This window comes from Diabrotica virgifera, chromosome 5 (assembly GCF_917563875.1).
Source record: "Diabrotica virgifera virgifera chromosome 5, PGI_DIABVI_V3a".
NCBI classification, from domain to species: Eukaryota; Metazoa; Arthropoda; class Insecta; order Coleoptera; family Chrysomelidae; genus Diabrotica; species Diabrotica virgifera.
In genome coordinates this window covers 237,338,700-237,362,448 of record NC_065447.1, presented here as the reverse complement: position 1 = coordinate 237,362,448, position 23,749 = coordinate 237,338,700, and the positions used below count along the sequence as shown (strand labels likewise).

General features: G+C 34.7%; 1 protein-coding gene across 2 annotated transcripts in view; it reads left to right on the top strand.

Moving 5' to 3' along the window:
• The window catches only part of LOC114332374 (neuropeptide-like 4), a 68,196-nt gene extending 45,198 nt beyond the window's left edge, over nt 1-22,998 (top strand). The window contains exons 2-3 of one of the 2 annotated variants that reach the window (XM_050650919.1): nt 1,842-1,976; nt 22,661-22,998. In XM_050650919.1, coding sequence (XP_050506876.1) covers nt 1,965-1,976; nt 22,661-22,888 — 240 coding nt within the window. In that variant the 5' untranslated portion in view covers nt 1,842-1,964 and the 3' untranslated portion in view covers nt 22,889-22,998. Of the gene's footprint in view, nt 1-1,735; nt 1,977-22,660 lie in introns of those variants that run through there. The other variant, XM_028282159.2, reaches the window with a different exon arrangement.
• The last annotated feature ends 751 nt before the right edge of the window (nt 22,999-23,749 follow it).

Below are 23,749 nucleotides of genomic sequence, written 5' to 3'. Positions count from 1 at the left end.
GTCCACGTTTTGCTTAGATGAAAAAGGTCGATTATTCATTTTGACACACTAACGAAAATATATTCAAACATATTTACAAAACGAAGTATTTGATAAATATGGGAACACGATCAGATTTGAGTGATTAGTGGGTCAGTCGAATTAGTTAGTTAGGCTTGGGAAATTGCTGCCGTTAGAGCAGAATAATGTCACCTATCAACTGAATACATTTATATGGTATTACTTCAATCAAATAAAGTAGTTATGAGTACATAGTGTATTCCTGATAGTCAACCCCATCATCCAGGATAGTGCAATCTCCGCTTACCACCATACCGCACAGTTTTCGAAATATTGACGAAAAACGTAAAAAACTCCTCCTACACCTCCTACCCAAACCCAACGCTCAAAATGGTATAACTTTTTATTGAACAATATGTGGACCATATAGACCAATTTGGTGTTGAAGGAAAATTTTTATTTTGAATGACGGGGTTAGGCGTTTTTTTGGACCAATTATACTACGCTACCTCCGTAACTATGTAACCGTTCGTTTTAGATGAGATCTCAGATGATTTGACTCGCGATGAGTGTGTTCAAGCAGTGACCTTACATAGCGAAGAACTTAGCTACCATACTATTGGCTCCTTATATTTTACGCAAGACCTCACTTTGCACGAACTATTGGAACTATAACCGAATATCTACAACAGGTAAATCTTCGGACTTTGAATTGGCCACCGCATAGTCCAGATCTTAACCCGATAGAACATTTGTGGGACATAATTGGCAGAAGACTACGACAGCGTTTGCCACCTCCTAGAACCATACAAGAGATAGAAACAGTAGCTCTCAAGATTTGGAATGATATTGATCAAGACCAAATAGCAAACCTCATTTATAATATAAAAGTACACATCTCCTTTATTATAGAACTTAAGCGAATTAATCAATAAACAAAATATTAAGAAAGCCTAATGCTACAATTTTGTTTTAATTTCAATATTTTTTTTATTTAGCTAATGCCTCGACAACTAATGGCCATCGGCATGGTAGGTACGGTGAATTTTTGCAGTTAGGTACCTAGTGTCATGTGTAGTGTGTGTGTTCAGTAAGTGTCTTGTTACTTTGCAATGTCGACGTCATTATCTTTGCAAAGAGGCGCTAATTGTATCCGAACGTCTGCGATCCCTCCGGTGATTACCGATCCCACAAGGACAGGATCTATTTTCATTTATTAATTTATAATAAACGAAAAATTTCTGACCCTGATGAAATTTCAATATTTTATTCATTATTACACAAACAATTTCATTATTTTACCTTAAAAAAAAACATAGTATGATTGTTGCATCCTGTATACAATGACATTTACCTGTCTAGCAACAACATTATTACAGCAATATTCTTAAAGAATAAGGCAATAACATAAAAAATCACCCAAATCGTACAACAGATTTAGGAAATTCGAGCCATCAAAAATATTCCAATTTTAAGATGGTTTGTTAATTTATTGGAGCAGTGTAAATCCCCTTGAATTTCCTTTTTCCCCTTTTTTTGGACATAATCAATAGCCTATAGGCCAAGCCTAACAACTTTTCTATGTCCAATTTAATAATAGGATATTGTATTTTATATACATATACACTGATTATTACATATTATATGTATCAACAAAGTACCCACACATGAAACTCGTTTTTCTTCAGCCGTCTACAATTACCACATTTTTTTAAATAATCCCCGACCAGATTGACCAGAATGCAACTAAAGTGAATCGCAATGCATCTCGTATAGCATTGAACTTTATTTTTCTTTTCTTTCGACTTAACTTCATTTTTAAAATCAACTTTTTTATTAAGGTAATCAAGCATGCAAGACAAAGAGACCTACGAGATATATAAAGGGTATTTTCACAAGGAACAGGCATCAGTTCTGAAGTTGTCTTCTTTTGACAAGTCTTAACTAACGTTGCTACCGTCAACATGTTCAAATTGGTGAGTAATTATATATGAATTAGAACTATTCGTCTATTTTCCAATATGGCAGTATAATTTATTTGTCTGAAGCTATTTTCGTGTAAAATTTTGTTTTATTTTTAATTTGTCCATCTTTAGACATATACTTTATCCATTTGTTACCATGTGTTTTTTTGTTCCGTATTCGTAAATTTTTTGTTAGATATATCCCTGATAACATAGTACCATTTGGTCATTGATAGGTTTTATTCTTTTGTATGTCCGCTACTTCTGTGATGTTTTCTTAGCACATCTACTCCATACTTTCTACATGTCCATTTCATCTCTACGTTTATTTATACTATATTATTGTGAAGCTATATTCGTGTTAAGTTTTAATTTGATATCTAATTTATCCATCTTTAGACGTACCGTTTGTTTCCACGTGTTTTTTGATCCGTATTCCTCAATTTTTTGTCTGCTATATTCCTGATAACATCGTTCCGTTTAGTCGTGATCCGCTTCATTTTCTTTTTTTATGTCCACGGCTTCTTCTGTGACGTTTTTTAACTCATCTAGTCGATCCTTGCTACATGTCTAGCTCATCTCCATGTATTTTTATTATATACTGTTGTACTAACGTCTTTCATTTTGGTAATTCGCCTAATCATCTCTGGATTTTTAATCTTTTATTATTACCTTTGCTGAGATGTCTTGTAAATTTCTTAGTAAATATATTTGTTCATTATTTTATTGTTTGTGCCGTCAAGCTTAATGCTACGTTTTTGGTGTGGGTCCCTGTTATTAATTAACATATTCTCTGATTCCTTAACTAGCAATAAAAGTGACTGTAAATACTTTTAGCAATAAAGTATCTCCTTGTCTTATTCCTTCATCTATTTTTGTGCTTTTGGTGCCTGTATAGTATGTCACTGAAGCTGTGCCATGGGCGTAGTTATTTTTTATAAATTTTGTGTATATTATGTACTCTTTTCTATATAGGTATACAGTATTTGCTGTTTCGTGTCAACATCTCTGGGTCTGTCCATGTCACTTCTCGTCTCTCTAATATCTTTCCCATCATTTCCCATATCTGTATTGGTCTCGCTCTTTTTTGTTTTTTAATATATTTGCTTTCCACACTCTTCTCACTGTTATGGTATCTTTCATCCGGTATAAATGACCTCACCAACTCAGCTGCCTCTGTTCTGTAAACCCCAATATGGATTGTATTCTCAGTTCGTTCCTAATATGTTATGTGTCTTTTTCCTATACATTTTGGCAGCACCCTTAACTTTTCTTAAAAACTTTCTCTCTATAACCTGTATGTTGTTCTTTTGCCAATCCGTTAGCACCCGTCATTTACTGCCAAAAGTCATAACAGGCCTAGACACTGCTTTGAAAACTTTCACTTTTTATTCCGTGTTATTTATTTTCTGCATATAAATTTTGTGTTCATTGTATGCACAGTTGCAGCGTTTTCTCTACTCTGCTATTATTTCTTTTTTTTTCTCTTGTTTCTCCTATCTACATAACTATTGCTTTGATAATATTTATCCTCATTCCGTTTTCAATGAGTACTTCTTTCTATATTCCCAAATTATTATTTTTGAGTTCAAGGTTCTTTTGCTATGTACCTTTTCTAACTCCTTGTATTGTTTCAAATGGTTGCGATTGCATTTTTTGTGTTCTTATCATTGAATCGAATGCTTTTTCCGTGTCTAAAAACTTATGTATCATGCTTTATTTTTCTTTAAAGCTTTCTATATTATCTGTTACATGGTGAATCCACCATGTAACTATATTATCTGTTACATCCATTGAGAGCATAATATACATAGCAGACCTATGTATAGCGCGGTTGCCCATCATAATTCTTTTCTGTATTTCTTCTTTACAGTTAGATTCTCTTGTGAAAACACTTTCTAATTACTCAAATCTTTCAACTTCTTCGAATTTATATTGTGTTCCTTTTGCTGTTGTTTTTGCTCCATTTAGATACAATCCTTTTGTTGATGCCCTCTCTTCGAGTTTCATGAGTACTGGTGTTGTTAATGGGATATCAGACCTGTTCTCTTAATGTTTGCTGCCTGCAATAATTTCTAATATTTCTTTATTAATGGTATAAAATGGTTCTTTTAATTTTGAATCTAAATCGTCAGATACAATACCATAATATGAAAATTTTCTCAGGTCCACATAAAAAAAGTTGTGTAGAGCTAATGTCCAATTAAAAACCGTTTTGTCGCATCTTCAACAATCGCAGCTAACCTTGGCTCGCTTTGTCAGAAAATAAATCTATTGATGGATTCCAATAAGTTTTATAATAATATCTGGCACGAAGCGAAAAATAACACGTGCTCTCCTCAGATGAGCAACAAAGAAAAATATATATAGGTGAAAATAAATAAAGATTTCCTCCAAAATATATGTTAGTTCAGCAGCTAAATTGTCGCGTTGAATAAGAATTTTCCTACTTATAACGCCACGGATATAATATCTAAATTGTACACAATATACTAGAGAAAATACGTAGAACTATGAATAAATTTTAATAAACGTATAATTTGAGCTACGGTCAACACAAACGTCATCACTTTTCTCTTCTTTCAAAATCACAATTTCAAGTAATTCGAAAGATGCAATTTAAGTTATTTCTTATATTTGTCGTGACACAGTTATAAGATTATTCTTATACAAAAGTGGCCGTCATTAGTTGGCTTAGATGATGTCCACATATTGTGTTTGTTTCCTTTTGTTTAAAAAAAATATTTTATATAATAATAGCCTTTGTTGGTGAATTTTGTTTCTTATCTTCTTCTTCTTCTTCCTTCTTGTATGTAGGCTTTAAAGCCTGTTTCTTCTTCAATATTAGCCTCCTAAATTGTTTAAGTTATCGCACCACCTTTTTCTTGGTCTGCCAATACTTCTTCGTCCATTTGGTGACTTATCTCGTGCTACTCGTACTATCCTATCCTCTGCCATTCTACTAATGTGTTCGTTCCACTCCTGTTTCCGTTTTGTCACCCATCTATTTATGCCTTCTACATTGCATGGTCTTCTTATGTTTTCGCTTCTCTCCCTATCCAACAGACTTTTCCCTGATATTCGTCTGAGTATTTTCATCTCTGTTGTTTCTAGTAGTCGTCTCGTTTTAGATGTGTCAGGTCTTGTCTCCGCCGTGTATGTCAATATAGGTCTAATTGCTGCTTTATAAATTCTTGCTTTTGTTTCTTGTCTTAGGTGTTTGTTCTTCCAGATTGTGTCATTAATGGATCCCTCCGCTTTACTTGCTTTTAAGTTTTGTTGTCGTACTTCCTCTTCAACATCTCCGTAACTGTCTATCTATTCCCAGATATCTAAACCTTGCTTCCTGCTTTATTATTTTACATCGTAGTGGGTATTTAGATGTTGTCATACATTTGTTTTTTTCTGATGATATTATCATATTGTATTTCTTGGCTGTTGTATTGAAGATGTGTGTTAGTTAATCTTTGGAGATCGTCTTCTGTCTTGGCGATTATTGTGGCGTCGTCTGCATAACATAATATTTGGATTTCTTTGTTCCCCATTCTGTAACCATGACCTTTACATACTGCTTCTATTATTTTGTCCATTATTATATTAAAGAGCAGTGGGCTTAGTGAGTCACCTTGTCTGACTCCGCTTTATACTGGTGTAAACTGCGTTAGTTTTCCATTTATCTTTGCCTGTATTTGATTATGAAAATGGATGTCTTCGATGGTTTGTATAATATTGATTGGTATGTTTCTTCTATACAGTAAATGTAAGACGTCTTCGAGTTGGATGCGATTGAAAGCCTTTGTCAGGTCTATAAAACATAGATATGCTTATTTATTGTACTCAATGGCCTTTTCTTTGATTTGTCTCAGTACAAATACGGCATCTACGCAGGATCTTCCGGATCTAAATCCTTGTTGTTCATCTGATAAAGTTGTTAGTTTATTGATTTTGTTGGTTAGGACTTTTGTGGTTAGCTTACGTGCGCTGTTCAGTATAATTATACCTCTATAATTGTTGGGGTCTTCTTTGTCTTCTTTCTTGAACATTGGTATCATTATGCTGTTTCTCCATGTGTCTGGTATCTTGCAGTGCAATATTAGTTTTTGTATAAGTTTTGTCATCTCTAGGGTTATACTTTCTCCTCCGTATTTTAGAAGCTGGTTGGTTATTCCGTGTGGTCCTTGTGACTTTCTCTTTTTGAGTGAATTTATGGCTTTTTCTACTTCCTGAAAACTGATTTCTATTTCGTGCCTTAATTCAGGAAGGTTATTGTTTTGATTATTATTTTCCTTTCTTTAAACAGTTCCGTCAAGTATCTTTCCCATACTTTTGGTGGTATGTTATTGTATTCCTTCAATTTTGCCATTTCTTTCCGTTGGTTTCTTATGAATCTTTATATTTGTTTTTGTGTTCCGTAGAAGTCGCTTTCCATCCTTTTTGTAAACTATTCCCAGTGTTCATTTTTTATTCTTCTTACCAATTGTTTTGTTTCATTTCGTATTCTTCTATAGGTGTCTCTGGATTCTGTCGTGTTTGATGTTTTATACTTCATGTAGGCCTCTGGTTTCTCTTTACATTTCTCTTTTATTTCTTTCTGAATCATGGTGTATTGTTGTTGTTTCTTTTGTTCACTATGACTTTGCGTTTTCCTAGAGCTTCTGTTGCTGCCTCTTCAATGTTGTTTTTAATTTTCTCCCAGCTCGCGTTTATATCTTCGATGTCGTCTATTTGTTTTAGCTGTATCTTCTGTGGTAGCCTCCTTTGGTACCTTTCTCTTCTAGAATCGTTCCACAGTGATTCTATATTGAATTGTTTCTTATCCATTGGGAATTATATTAGGATCCTTACAAATGTGAGGTAATAATATATTAGGTCTGGATCCCGCGTATGAAAAAAAAGTTGATTAATAGCAAGCTGAAAATTTGTTAGTAGCTTAAGGATGTCTAGTCGGACAAACTTTGTTATATGAGAACACTGGAACAGGGGAAGTTTTAATTGTGGAACACGTTAAAAATTTGGAACGGTCAGACCACGAAAACAGCACATGTATTTTGTCCGACAGAACAGACTTAAACTCTCCGAACAGAGATTAAACTCTCATGCAAAAATCAGACCGCTATTTATCACCAAATGGGCGTTTTAATGAGTGGAACATGTAGAATATGTCAAATGACAGGAATTATGACAGGTGATAAATAGCAGTCTGATTTTTGCATAAGATTTTAATCTCTGTTCGGAGAGTTTAAGTCTGTTCTGTCGGACAAAATAAATGTGCCGTTTTCGTGGTCTGACCGTTCCAAATTTTTAACCTGTTCCACAGTTAAAACTGCCCCTGTTACAGTGTTCCCATATATCAAAGTTTATCCGACTAGACACCCTTAAGCTATTAACAAATTTTCAGCTTGCTATTAATCAACCTTTTTTTTCATAGGCGGGATCCAAACCTATATGATATTATTCTTCTCTTGTAGCTCTATTGTTCTTAAATCTGACCATTTGTTCTCTCTCCTAAATACTAGTTTTTAAGGGCCTTTTCCTATGGTGATCTCCTCTCAGAGTAAGCTCCCGGTTAGTATATTATTAGGAAGCTTTCTTTGACGATACCTGTAGTCAGGTAATCTATGTAGGTTTTCCTTAAAGGCGATCGTAATAAAAGTCCGTTTGAGGTTTAACAGTTCTAATTAATAAAATAGATGACTAAATTATTGTTACTATTAAATTAACGAAATGTAAATGTGCTTGTGTAATTTGCGACCAAAATCTTACGTGTTCTTATTCTTACAAAAGGGAAATGTATTTATAGAATAATTTGCGTCTAATCAATATAATACCCGTCTAAGTATTATCCCTAAGAACAGGTCCGTCGCGTTTATGGTGTTAGAATCGACTGCCTATACAACCAAAACAGTCTCCTGTCTTCCCCTCTTTCTGCTTAAAATCCGAAACTATTAAAATTCTACTGCAATAAATTTCTATCCCTATTAGTAATAAAATTTGGTTCCCAGTGGCGAATATAAAGTTAAAAGTAGTCCTCTACCGTCGTAATCCCCAATTAGTTCCACCCATCTGTGCCAACGTAGGTCCATATGTGTGAGACTCTTATCCCGTTCTCGTACTAATAATTAAGAAAAATGATATACAGGGGAATTTAAAATATAAGGTAAACTATTTACAATCCTATATCTATTTGTCCTCGGTATTGATTCTTATTCGGTATTGGTTAGTATTCGGATCGTATAGAAGATTCTTCTGAGGATTATTCTCTCAAACATCTGAGTTTTCTTTGCATTGCTTTTTTAGCGTCCCTATCTCACACCGATACATGAGCACCGGTCTAATCACTGTTTTATAAATATATCCTAATTTTTGAGGTTTGTGTTAGGCTCTTGGTTTAATGGTGTTATGGAAGCTATACATACAACTGTTTGTTATCTCAATGTTTCCTTCTATCTCTTCTGTGATATCGTTATCTGCAGTGAATGTCGCTCCGAGATATTTAAAACGCTTTACTCTTTAAAAGTTACATGGGTCTCTTTACATTTTGCCTTATTCTGTCTCGTGTCTTTTGTCTATTAATGCACATGTATTTAGTTTTTCCTTTATTGACTATAATACTTTTGTGTGTCTATCTCTATTTTGTTAAGAGTTTCCTTTACAGTGATGACGGACATCAACAATGCCAATATCATCTACATAAGCTAGTAGTAATTTTGGTCCAATTACTGTCAGTATTTCTGTCATATTTGTGTGCTGTTCTTACCATCTTTTCCAGGAGTATATTAAAGACGAGAGGTGACACTGCGCCTCCTGGTTTTAGGCCACTGTGTATTTCAAACGATTCTGTAAGTTGGTTATCTATCCGTATTCTTGATCTAAATCATCTACATTTACTCTAAAGCTAAGGCCAGACCAGCAATAATTTACGGTGCCGTAAAAGCAGTAAAATGAAGCGCGAAAAATTGGTCCTATCCTATGTAATGTTGCTATAGTGGGGTTGGAAAGTATGCTAAATTTGCAGTCAATCGAGCGCTTTGGGGACCTATTGGGTTTTGATTATTAGGTCCTAAAACCAAAAAAAGTTAAGTAAAATTTTCCATTTTAGTGGGAACTTTCCATTTTTTAATTTAATTTTCCATTTCCAACAATCGTTTTTTTTTAGATTATAGCTCCATCTATCCATAATTCGAAAAAATGTTTCGAATAAAAGTTACTTATTTTTACGTAAAGAATCCAAATCTGCAATAAAAATTTGGGGCTCCTAAGATTTTAAAGTAACCACCCCCCCCCCTTGCGAAGGGTCGTGTTTGGTACCATTCGATATATTTTTCAAAAATATTGAATAAGTGTATTTTGCAGTTTTTCGATCTGATATTTATTTTGCAAAATATCGCGGGATTTGTATTTATAATTTTAAATTTACCCCCACCCCTCTTCGTGGGGGTTATATTTGGTATCATTCCCTCCCAGGGAGGGTCATTTTGACCCTCCCATTTCCTTACGCCCCGCTGAATTCGTCAGATTTTTTAAATATACACTCTTTTGTACGTACTTAACTTACCCTATCTTAATCTGACAATTTCAAGTATTTTTAAGGAGAGATTTTTTTTCGGGCCCCCCTTAACGAACGCCCATGTGTTAAGAGCCAATATATAGTAGAGGTACATCTGCAGGGTACCAGGTTTCTCCCCATATGATAATCTGACGCGCTCGAGTAACTGCAAAATTCCCCGCTTGGGCTCCCCTACCACTATGTTGCTGCGCGATATTTTACAGCTCGTCTGGCCATCCACTACTCTAACCGAAAGACCCATTTTCGCGCTTCATTTTACTGCTCTTACGGTGCCGTAAATTATCGTTGTCTGGCCTTAGGCTAAAAAGATATTATGACTTTCAATTTCCTCATATTACTATTATTCATATTTCCATTGTTCTAATGCTTCGTTTGATTTAAGTTTCTGTGATGATATTCTCAGCCTGATTGTTGATCTCACTAAGTCTGTATCTCCATCTAAACTCCTAAGGCTTCTTACATCCAGAAAACTAGGTCCTTATCCAGCATTTTTCACTACGTGGTCAATTTGGTTCTATTTAGAGTTTTTGTTAGCGACCAAGTCTTTACAGATTATTTGCATGTCTTGTTTGGGGATTCTCTCTAGCGTCGTTCCCATGTCCCTTCCAACTTCACATATATTTTTCCCATAAATAGTCCTGTCGCCAGGGGGGGTACAACGGCCTCCTGTATTCAGATGGACTTACCCAAGTATTTTTTATGTATTTTGATCCGTAGAATACGAATTTTTTGGGTAACAGTTGATCCGGATGTCGATAAGATTGTTATAAACAAAGAAGTTGAGGAATTACATAACAGCGATTTCTCGCAAAAGAAAACATGTTTTTGTATTTTTTGGGGCATTCTAACCAAAAAGTGTTCCTACAAATTTTTTCGTAGGATGCATAGTTTTTGAGATAAACGCGGTGGAACTTTCAAAAAATCGAAAAATTGCAATTTTTGTACCCGAATAACTTTTGATTAAAAAATAAAATAGCAATTCTGCTTACCGCATTTTAAAGTTCAAGTCAAAGTATATCGGTTTTAGTTATTTGCATTGCTAAAAATTTATTATTTTATTGTTAAACAAAAGTATAAACACCTAGTGCTGGAGTGATGTTTTCAATGATTTCTCATTTAAAATCGAACGAGTAGGTAGAGTAGGTACAAGTGCAAGCGAGGCTATTTCTACGTAGCATGCATGTAAACGCATGTATTAGGCACGGGAAACACTATGTGTTTATAGCTTTTTTTAGCAATAAACACATAAATTTTTAGCAATATATATATTCGAAACCGATAGAATTTGACTTGAACTTTCAAATGCGGTAAGCAGAATTGCTATTTTATTTTTTAATCAAAAGTTATTCGGGTTCAAAAATTGCAATTTTTCGATTTTTTGAAAGTTCAACCGCGTTTATCTCGAAAACTATGCATCCTACGCAAAAACTTGTAGGAACATTTATTGGTTAGAATGGCCCAAAAAATACAAAAACATGTTTTGTTTTGCGAGAAATCGCTGTTATGTAATTCCTCAACTTCTTTGTTTATAACAATCTTATCGACATCCGGATCAACTGTTACCCAAAAAATTCGTGTTCTACGGGCCAAAATATATAATAAAAACTTGGGTAAGTCCATCTGAATACAGGAGGCCGTTGTAGCCCCCCTGGCGACAGGACTATAAATATCATTTGGTCTAAATCCAACTGCTTATGTAGCTTTCTTTATTTTTGGAAACGCCTGATATGCAACTATCTTCTTTATTATTTTGGCGATCATTGCTGTTATTATTTCCGTTATTTTAACTGTTTTTCTTGGTTTTCTTCTTCTTTTGTTTGTATAGACATGACTCTGTCTGATTTTTCAATGTGCCTCCAGTAAGTGGTCGTTTCATCGTTTTCGTGGTCTTCCCACTGATCGTCTTCCTATTGGACAACCGTCTTTCGCCGTCCTTACTACTCTATTTATGTTGTCATTCGGCTTATGTGGTCATTTTATTTTACTCTTCTCTTTCTTATCCAGTTCTTATGTTATCCACCTTGCGTCTCCGTCGTATATCTGTACTTCTAACTCTGTCCCCTAGTGTCTTACCATCGACTTTCGAAGGGTTTTCATCTCCACTATTTTGAGCAATCTTTTTGTCCTCTCTGTATCAGGTCGTGTTTCTGCCGTGTATGTCATTATTGGTCTGATGACTGTTTTGTAAATTCTGCCTTTCATTTCTTTTTATGGTATGTTTATTTCTCCATATTGTGTCATCCAGGCAACCTGCTGCTCTCTTTGCTCTATTCACTTATTCTTCCACTTCTGTTGCGAGCTTTCCCTAGCTAGATAGTGTGATGCCTAGATTTTTAAAGTTCCAGCACTTGTTCTATTATTTATCTAACCTTCCAGCTCTAATTTACATCTTATTGGATTTGCTGTTATAACCATGCATTTTACCTTTTTAGGGAAATTAACATGTTAAATTTTCTGGCGGTTATATATTGGTGCAGCACACGTTTTAAATCATCTTCACTTTGAGAGATTAGTATTGCATCGTCTGCATATCAGATTATATTAAGTTGTTTTTCTCTCATTTGGTATCCTTTTTAACTTCCATGATCAGGTTGAACAATAAAGGACTCAAGTAATTTCCCTCTCTTATCCGATTGCCAGCTTCAATTGGGTTAGTTACATCATCTTCTACTTTTACTTTTATTGTTTTGTCTTGGTAGATGCATTCGATCGTTTTAATTATTCCTAGAATACCTCTGTTGAGTATAACAAAAATGGATAACGTTCTTGAGGCCTCCTTGAAATCCTTGAAACATAAATATGTCGGTTTGTTGTATTGTTTTATTTTTGATTGTGTTTTATAAAACAATCTATGAATTTTCTTTACAAAGCCGCCGGACTATAAAATTCAGCCATATACATAATGATAAAGTGATATTCTACTTTTCGGGAACGTTATGGAATCAGTTAAACCGGACAATAATATTTTGACGCTGTGATGCCCACGTTTATACGCGTTACAAAGCTCATTACAAACAACCCACTTTTTAAGAATCGTGTCTGTATAACTGGAAAGGGAAATTTGTATAAACCGGAATATCTAATCCTGCTTAGTGGCTGGCACGTGTTGCAAATGACGTTCCTAATTGGTTGGGTAACCTTTTTTTGCAATATTTGTGTATAATACGAATTAGAGAAAATATAATAGGTATATAGACGTATATATATATCGGATTTTATTTATGCAAGACACCATTCCCTCCTTTCCATCATAGTCTCTTTAAGTTCATCTCTTCAAATTCGTCGTGGTCTAGCTCTTCTCTTTGTTCTGTAGGTATCCATTTTAACAGTTTTTGGAGCCGTCTATCCTCTGGCAATCAATTAACATAGCCAATCATCATTCAGCCTATATTTGTCCACTGCTGAACGTAGGTCTCCCGTAATTCACCCCACAAATTCCTGTCCTGAGCCGCTTGCATCAAATTTTAGCATGTCAACTTCAGGTCATCAGTCCTTCTTGTTGGTGGTCGTCTTCTGCTTCAAAAGACGTCCTCCTTCGTTCGTGCGATATGCCCTGTCCAGTTCCATTTCAAGGTCGATATTCTTTTAATTGCGTTGGTTACTCCCGACTTAGGGCGCAATTCTGTGTTGGTTATTTGGTCTCTTAGGGTTTATATCAACATGAACCGTTCCATTGCCCTCTGTGTTGTTCAAATTTTGTTTGAGGTCGTTGAACGTTGAGCGTTAGGGTTTTCGCACCATAAGTTAGAACCGGCAGCACACATTGATCAAAGACCTTTATCTTTAAGCTAGGCTTACCATACGTCCCGGTTTGAGATCCCGGCCGGTTTGCATTAGCGTCCCGGTCAAACTTGAACAACACCGACACCCTGGCCATTGATCAAGGATCATCTAAAGTGCTCGAAACACAAGACCAGCGCAAGTGCCATTCTCTCTCCCCAAGCTCTTCTACCATCGTTTTTCAAAAATGCCGAACCCGAAAAAAGAAACTTTCCATTGCTGCTAAAGAAGCTATTTGCACTCCATGCAGCAATGCACGATATAATTTTAAAAACAATTGCTCTAAATTAATATCAAAGCTGTGTGAGCCCAAATTAGGGTCTATGCATACCAAGTGCGAAACGATTATCACGGGAGTGATCGCAGTGATACTGATGGAAAGAGATCACGATCACAACGAAAGAATTAGACAACGAGCTAGAAGAATGCAATTTTTTAGCATTTTAACAGATATATTATACAGACATGATGTTAAATTGGCACCCATAGTTGTTAAGTACCTGAGAAAAGCATATCTGTAAAATTACTCGATTTCGTCTATTCCAGGCTCAAGGAAGGTTAACATAAAAGGCATTGGTTGCAGCACACACATCGTTCGTAATACAATCCAACATGCAGCTGACATCGAGTACAAAAAATTAGCGAAACGTGGAAATACGGGATTTCTGTTTTTATTACCAGCTGTGGAAAGAATCCTGCAGCTATACGAAGGCCTGAAATCTTATTTTCTTGCTGAAGTAAACTTACCTCTAACATTGCGACACCTCACAACAGAAATTGGGCCACTTTGGAAAATACTAGCTGAACAGATGTAGGTATGGAGTTAACATAGTTAAAAACTAATCTTCAAAACAGGATGGAAAACAAATTTCTTCCTCAAGCAGCTAAAAAACTCTTAAATAAATTGAGAAATTTACTAAGAAATGTCGAAAACTTAATGAGTGACGTTCACGCTTTTTATGAGCGCTGGATTTCGTATTTAGAATCGTGGAAAAAGAGCTTCGACGGAGCCGAAAATTTTGAGTGGATCGGCTTGAAAAATTGGCTTACTGGAGTAAAATGGAAAAAGCAACAGGAAGTATAAATAAAATGAAAAAACTTTAATCGAAAACCCAAATAATCATTGATGAAGTGTTATTGGCAAAAGCTTCTTCCAAAATTATAATATGTAGTACTCCTGAGAAATGGGGTGCCAAATCAAATCCATGAAAAACACAAATTAAACGAAAAGCAAAACGAAAATGAGGCTCTTCCTCTTCTGCGTCCCGGTTTGGCTCTTCGTAATTATGGTAAGCCTATCTTTAAGCACATGGGAAGAGCTAATTTGAAAACGTCTCTTAGATTTCCATAAGCCGCCTAAGTCAAACCTATTCTACGTATTAATTTATTGGTCTCGTTGTCTCTACTTAAACGAATTTCGTGCCCCAGATATTTGTATGCTGATGTTTCTTCTATACTTGTTCCAATTATGTTGATGTTCTCACTCAGAACGAGGTTTGTCATCACTTGTGTTTTTGAATATTTGATAGCCAAACCAAGTTAAAATTGTCTTCTTTCTTCATTCTTCTGCAAAATCCTCTCCATATAGGCATATTTCTAAAAAATTTTTGGCATTTCTAGTAATTTTACGAGACCAAACCGTCCAAGTTCTTTATTTATTTTTTCTGACCTGGAGATTTCCAAGTATTGTTCCTTGAACAGCTCTTTCTACCTATTCTAAGCTTAAATCCATCCTTCTTCTTAGCATTCTATCGTCCACTTTTGGACATATACCTCTCCCAACTCCTTCCATCGATATCAATCCTGAGCAATATACTTCCAATTTCTTCTTCTTTTTGTATTTTTTGTATAGACATGACTCTGTTTTTTCAATGTGCCTCTAGTAAGTTATCGTTCCATCGTTTTCGTGGTCTTCCCACTGATCGTTTTCCTATTGGGGAACCTTCTTTCGCTGTACTGACTACCCTATTTGTTGTCATTCGGCTTATGTGGTTATTCCATTTAATTCTTCTGTTTATTACCTAGTTATTAATGTTATCCGCCTTGCATCTCCGTCGTATATCTGTACTTCTAGCTCTGTCCCATAGAGTCTTACCATCGATTTTTCGAAGTGTTTTCATCTCCGCTGTTTCGAGCAATCATTTTGTCCTCTCTGTGGTATGGTGGTATGATGACTGTTTTGTAAATTCTGCCTTTCACTTCTTTTCTGATATTTTTATGTCTCCATATTGTATCATTCAGGCAACCTGCGGCACTGTTTGCTCTATTCACTTGATCTTCGACTTCTGTTTCGATGAGCCTCCCGTAGCTAAATAGTGTGATGTCTAGGTATTTAAACTCCATCACTTGTTCTATTACTGACCTTCCAGGTTCAGTTTACATCTTATTGGATCTGCTGTTATAACGATACATTTTGTCTTTTTTGGCGAAATTAACATGTTAAATTTTCTGGCGGTTATGTTAAATTGGTGCAGCATACGTTGTAAATCATCTTCACTTTGAGAGATTAGTATCGCATCTTTGAGAGATTAGTATTGCAAAAGTACTTTTTGTCGCCGCTACCGGCGTTTTGAAGTGGCTTCTTGTGAAAAAAGAAGCACTAAAATTATTGAGAAGTCAGCCGAAGGGAGGGGCGACAGTCGACGACAAAAGTTGTAGTGCAGTCAAGAAAATGCCCGTGTGAACAGGAAATGCGTTTTCTTCTTCTTCTTCTTCTTCTTCTTCTTCTTCTTCTTCTTCTTTTTGTCTAGACGTGACTCTGTCTGTTTTTTCTATGTGCCTCTAGTAAGTTGTCGTTCCATCGTTTTCGTGGTCTTCTCAATGATCGTTTTCCTCATTGGGGAACCGTCTCTCGCCGTCCTTACTTCACTATTTGTTGTCATTCTCCTTTTGAGGTCATTCCATTCTATTTTTCTGTTTCTTACTCAGTTACTAATGTTGTCCACCTAGCATCTCCGTCGTATGTATATACTTCTAGCTCTGTCCCATAGAGTTTTACCATCGAATTTTTGAAGGTCTTTCATCTCCACTGTGTCGAGCAATCTTTTTGTCCTCTGTGTTGGGTCGTGTTTGTTGTGCCGCGTATGTCATTATTGGTCTAATGAATGCTTTGTAAATTCTGCCTTTCATTTCTTTTCTGATATTTTTATTTCTCCATATTATATCATTCAGGCAACCTAAGGCTCTGTTTGCTCTTTTCACTTGATCTTCCACTTCTGTTTCGAGCCTTCCGTAGCTAGATAGTGAGATGCCTAGGTGTTTAAACTTCATCACTTCTATTATCTGACCATCCAGCTCCAATTTACATCTTACTAGATTTGCTGTTATAACCATGCATTTTGTCTTTTGTGGGGAAATTAACATGTTAAATTTTCTGGCGGTTATGTTAAATTGGTGCAGCATACGTTGTAAATCATCTTCACTTTAAGAGATTAGTATTGCATCGTCTTCATAGCAGATTATTTTAAGTTTTTCTTCTCCCATTTGGCATACTTTTTTAGTTCTTACTTTTTTTATTATTTCATCCGTGATCAGGTTGAACTATAAAGGACTCAAGGAATCCCCCTGTCTTATCCCATTGCCAGCTTCAATTGGGTCAGTTAGTTCATCTTTTACTTTTACTTTTATTGTGTTGTTCTGGTAGATGTTTTCGATCGTTTTAATTATTCGTAGAGGTACCTCTCTTGGGTAACGTCCTTTAATTTGACCCTGTCAAATGCTTTTAAGGTTCACGAAACATTAATATGCCGGTTTGTTGTATTCGAAATGCGTTTTCCATTGTTGTTAAATGACGACTTCTAGTAGCGAAAAACAATCACAAACGCTCGACTTTTTGCTTCAAAAAGTAGTTCGTCTGTACGCGGCCTAACGATTACGGCATAAGAACAATTAATTATTACTTTGTACTTCTTTTTCCTTATTCCATATCGACATATTGGAGGATATTATTTCTTTCTTTCTTTCTCCCCTTCCTTATACCCTTTCAGGTGTCGGATTTGGGTTTAATTTAGCTACATATTCACCCATCTCTTCCATTCTTTTCGGTCCTGTGCTATTAGTTTCATTTCTTCTAGCGTTTTCTGTTTGATTTTTCCTGCTTCTACTATTTGCTGTATCCATTTTTTCTTCGGCCTGCCTTTTTTCTTTTTTGTAATATTCCTTGTTTCGTGAATTTTCCTTGCTAGTCTACTAGGTTTCATTCTCATCAGATGTCCATACCAGTTTAATTGCCTCTTTATTATTTTATTCATTATTGGTTCCTGTTTAGTTATCCCTCTTATTGTCTCATTTCTTATTCTATCCCATTTGGTCTTTCCGGCTATAGCACGTAAATGTCTCATCTCAATTGCATTTATCCTACTATTATGCTTTTTCTGTAAAGTCCAATTTTCGCTTGTATACAGTATCGTCGGTATCACAATCGTATTATATATTTTAATTTTTGTTTCGTGGGACAATTCTTTTTTCCTCAGAATATTCATCCTATCCAAATTTGAGGTCATTTCAATCTTTCAGACTTGCATTAAATTTGCATTGTGGTCGATTACACAACACCAGTAATGAGTGGAACAGTATACAATAGGCTCAAGTGTAGCTAATAAATCTCCCTGCACTTCCTGATGAAAATGATACTGACACACTGTATCCATCGTTACATAATCATGTAATAAATAATTGACGCAAATGACCCATCTCGTATTTGATGCTCAAAACTGGACGTATTCATCTACACGGGTTGCTCTTGAAAACTTTAAAATGGAGTGAAATACTGGCGTGTGGATATTACGCAACAAAAAAGCTTTCTATTGTATGATTTTGCCTTTATATTTCAGAAAATTATCTCATTTGGATAAAACAATACCTACTATGTATGTATGTATGTGTATTATGCAATTTTCTGTATTTTACCATATTATATTTTCATTGCACTTACTTAAGTAGAATGCTTATATTCTTGATTTGTTTGTAAATTTTGTTTTTGGATATTCTTGCAAATGCAAATATATATTCTACTTATCATCATCACCATCATCAGCACTTTCTAAGTCCACTGCAGGACATAGGCCTACCCTGTTTGTATCCAGAGTACACGGTCTTGTGAAATTTTTCATCTTTCGCAAATCATCTTGTCATCGTGTAGGTGGTCTTTCTCTGTTTCATTTATCTGTTCTTGGTCTCTATTCGATTAATTTGCCTGTTCACCTTCCATTCACCTTCCATCCACCATCCTTGCCACGTGGCCAGCCTATCTTCATTTTAATCTGCCAAGTCTCTCCACAACATCAGTTAGTCTGGTTCTGTTTCGTGGATCTTCGTTTGTGATCTTGTCATTTATCGTTACTCCTATCATTGAACCCTCCGTCCTTTTTTATGCTATTCTTAATTTTGAAGCATTGTTCTGTGTTAGCGACGGTGTTTCCGCTTAGGTCATTACTGCAAAACACACTGGTCGAAGACTTTCCGCTTTAGATTAATGGGTATAGTCGAGGAAATGAAGCTGGAAAAATGGCAAAACCTCGCAATTTTTTCGCCCAGCATAGATTTGTACAAAAATTTGGTATTAGGCTCATTTCACCCTCTAGTTCATTTTCTATATTGAGCCGTTGTACGCTTTTGGTTTTTTAATGGTGAAAACCACCCCTAATTGTAAAAAATTATAAAATAACATTTTAAACTTTTTAAACATTTGCTTCTTATTAGTTAAATAATGATTGTTTTGTGCTTTAAGATATAATATCACAATATTTCAACCCTTAAAACCACCCTTGTTGGAGCTATATATGGAAAAGTTTACTTATCCTTAAAGGAATAATTTCTGCTTGCATCAATTTACATAAAAGTTTGGGGTTAGGATCATCTTACCCTGTACTTCATATTCTATATCATGCTCAAGGGCGTTGATTATTTTTAGGGGTGTAAACTACCCTTATTGTCAAAAATTATATAAAAACATTGTAAACTTTAATATAGGTACAATTTGGTTTTGACTGGTTCAATATTGATTGTTTTATGCTGTAGGATATAATATAATAATATTTCAACCCTTAAAAACAACCCTTAATAACATTGGAATTTTTATAAGTAGACAATTTAATAGATCCATAAAGAAAAAAAAGTAGAAATTAGTAATTAAAGAAATACAAAATCATTTATTTACACAAAAATACGAATTTACAAATATATAAAAATACACATACAAATAGTTTTTTAGTCATCCAGTATACGAACCGGCTCTGTGGTATTATATAGGTACATTGAAAATGCTCTATAAGAGGACTATTCGAATTTTTCGAAAAAAAAAAATAGTTTTATAAACATAGCTCCTTCATTTTTGGCGATAAAAAGTTTTTTCAATAAGAGTTTTGTAGGATTTTTGAAGAGTAATAAGTCTGTGTAAATTAAATTCCGTAAGATTCCTTAATTTTTAATTGAGTTGTGTTTAAAGGGCTCGAATAAGGGGATGTTTGCTCGTAAATAGATGTTTAAACAGCTATATCTCGCTAACTGTTCACTGTAATGAAAATCTATGGATAAGGAAATTTTAGCTATTAAGAAAGCTACAATTTATTAGTCTATCATTTTTTTCGTATCTCCAGTATTTTCGGAGATATTGTGAAGAAAATGATAAAAAAATGCAAAATTTTAAAAAATCAATTTTTTTTAAACTCCAATTTTTCTAAAATTAGGTCTTTTTAATTGGTCAAACTTCTTGGGTGTATTGATAATTATAATAAATAGTTAATTATAATAAAAGGAATTACAGAAAGGTGAAGACCAATTTTTAGTTACAAGGGTATTTAGGGAGTTGTTTTCATTGTTTTTTTCGTAGAGAAAAACAGGTACCGACTTTTTTTTGATCATAAGTTGCTCAATTTTTATGCTAGACTTTTTATTATTTTAAAATATAACCTTTTATAAACTTTTTATAATTTTTTTTTAAAGATCTTATTGTATGCTTGAAAAAACATCATGTAACTTTTCCTGGAAAAATGCAAAGTTTTCCCGTTATTTGGCTTTCATTATTTCAAATTATGCATTTGACGAAAAAAGCTAACTTTTAACATGCCGTATCTCGGTTTGTATTGGTCGTAAAAATATTATAGAAAAACAGTTTCGTTTGTGTTACTAAACGATACAATTTTGATATCTACAGTTTTTTTATTAAATGCATATTTTTCGAGTTATTCTCAAAAAACCCTCTAAAAAAGTCGACTTTTCCGTCGAAAAACTGTTACTTTCAACCACGAATAACTCGAAAAATATTAGTTTTACGAAGAAAATGTAAAAAACATTTTTTTCTTAAAATCACTTTTTACATCGATTTACATGGTTAAAATGTAATAAAAAATTCCCACCCCCGAGATGAGGTGGCAACTACCCCCAAGGTTTTAACGTACAGCAGAAAGTGATCCTTGGACTATTTCCTACCTTCTGTGAAAATTTCAAGTAAATCCATGCTGGACGACAAAATTGCGAGCCAAAATGCTTCATTTCCTCGACTAGTACGTTGCAGCCTTTAAATATGTTTTAAAGAGCTCCATTATGCTTCCCATCCATGTAGTATATTCTTCTTGATACCTCGTGTATTTCGTGTCCAAGTGGTGGTCAAATTCTACTGGAAACAAGGGACGTCATATATTTTGCTTTGGGGGTAAGTATTTATTTTTAAGCCGATTTCTCTGCAGGCTCTTTCCAGTTCTTCTAACATGGTGTTGATTTCCATCTCTATCAATCCTATGTCATCAGCATAACTCAGTGGTGCTTCAATAAAGAGTTTTAAAAGCACGTTCTGGGGCAGTTATAAAAAGCTTGTTATATTTCTTGTGTAGAGTTTGTACATATAGGTTGGTAGTTTTCTGTCATTTTTATCTCCTTTTTTAAGTCGAAGAATTGTTATAACATTATTCCATTGTACATTGAGACCGTATAGTTCTTTATAGAAACCTTCTACGGTTTTTAACAACTCAGTACGGTTGGCTATTTCACCTTGTTTGTTTTTAATATGATTATTTGCGTCTTCCATTTCTTAATTTTCTTTGAAATACCTTCAAGCTTTTATTTGCCTGTATGGTTTGTTGGATCTTTTCGTTATTATTTTTTCTCAATTCTTTTCTAATCGTATTGTGTACTTCTTGATTGATCTTCCTTATTTCTTCTTTACTTGTGTTTATATTCTTCTTTTTCTTCTTTTAGCACTACAATCCGGGGTGGGTCTTGGCTGACTACACAATTCGCTTCCATCTCGAATTATTTCGCTTCCAATGCTTCCATCGCTTCCAACTCGCTTCCATTGTTCTTAAATCTGACCATATATTGTCTCTCCATCGCATTCGCGGGCATCCTAAGGGCCTTCTTCCTGTGGGGGCTTCCTCTTTGTGTTTTTATTCTCTTTCATATATTTTCTGTTTTATTAGGGATTTTGTTTACTGCTGAGTTTCTTTTTATTTTTGGACAATATTTCTTTTGGCTTTCTTGGATAGCGTGTGTAATGCATTAATTGAGAATATTTATATCTTCAGTAGAAGTTGTCCTTGTCTTTGATTTTAATTTGGACTGAATGTCTTGTTGGTATATTTAGACGTCACGTCACTGGAATGTTTGTATTTTTTTTTTAATAATGGAAGTCTTTCCTTGTCTGGATATATTTTAACTTACGTGCATACCATTTTATGATCACTATCTTATAGAATTTGTTTAGGGCAGTCACGTCTATCTGACGATTTCTCCTTTGTTGCTAATTATATAGTCTATTTCGATTTTGGTTTTGCTATTCGGGCTCGCCAAGTTCACATTTTTTGGTGTTTTTTTTTTGTGGAAGAAGCTGTTCATTTGGAATAAGTTATTCCGAAGAAGAAAATCAAACAGGATTTCTTTCCTTTCGTTGCGTTGGTCTAACCCGATTTTTCCTATAGATGTTTCTTCAACACATGGTGAAACAACATTTTCCTATAGGTGTTTGACAAAATGTTCTCAAGGCTTTTTAATCCGGATATATGTTTCATAAAAAGTTTCTTAGTGCCATTGATTAAGAAACTGAATAAGTTAACTGACTTTTGTTCTATTTTCTTGATTCACATATATTTTGATCTATTGCTTTCTCCAACTTTTTCAAGATTCTCTTGTGTTACTTATTTAGAAATAAGTGAGAGACATATAGACTCATATTGGCCAGCACGTTTTGGAGTATGTCATTTATTTTTACAATATATCAATTTCATTTTAAAATTTTAGCTAGCAGATGTATTTATTGATGGATTTATTTTTTGTTTATTTGATGGATTTATTTTGTTATTTTAATATTGCTGATTTTTAATTTTATGCTGATATTAATTTTTTATTTTTCTTGCAGATTGCTTTCTTCGCCATCTTGGCCGCAGCTTTCGCAGTGCCAGCCCCCAACCCTAGCCCCAAACCTGATCCACTAACTCTGTATTCAGCAGGTCTTCCCTTGACATACAGCGCATCGTATCAACCATTGGCGTACTCGAACTTGGGCTACAACTACCTGCCATATGCCTACAACTACAACTACTACAACGGATATGCACCATTGGCCTACAGGAACCTCTACTATTAGGAAGAAGAAGTCTAGTGAACATGGATCGTGACTGATAGGAATATAAGCAAATTATTTTTTGGAATGATCTTGTGAAAATTTAATTTGGAAGTAATAAAATGACAAAAATATTTTCTTGTTACTTTTTATTTTAATAATAAATTCTACTTCCCTAACTTTATAAAAACCATAGACAGTCAAATATTCCAATAGCAACCACTCTTGGGAAATCAATAGCTGACAGCTAAAGACGAGTGGTCTCACTTAAGAACCAACTGAAGTTTATTTATATTATCATCATGGTATCTACACTCCTAACGGATTAATTGCCGCCCTCTTTGGGCTCTTCCTATTCATTTGTCCCGGGAAATCAGTCCGCATTAACATTTTGGTTTTACAATTGGTTGGGTGACTTGGTGTCTTCTACAATTTTTCTCCATTCGTTCCTGTTTTTGCTTATGGTTACCCATTCTCTAACTCTCATCTTTTTAAAGTCCTCAACAATCCGGTTCTCCCATCTGGTTTTGGGTCTTCCTCGTGGTCTGCCTGATGCTGGTATCTATTTGGTGATTTTCTTGATAACGGCTTTTGGATTTCTCCTTTCTATGTATCCCATCCATCTGAGCCTATGTGCCTTGATAAATCTGACAATGTCTTCTCCTTTAGAAAGTTCTCTTACTTGGTATTTCATCAGTGCTCATCCCTCCGAATTATTTTTCTCCATAGAATCCTCAATTTTCTTAATCTTTCTGTGTTAAGCACATTAACTTCAGCACCATATTTGATGACTGATCTAATTGCTGCTTTGTTAATTTTTAGTTTAGTATTCTGAGTAACCTTCTTATCTTTAAATCTATCCTCTAACTGAAGAAGTTGTTGTAT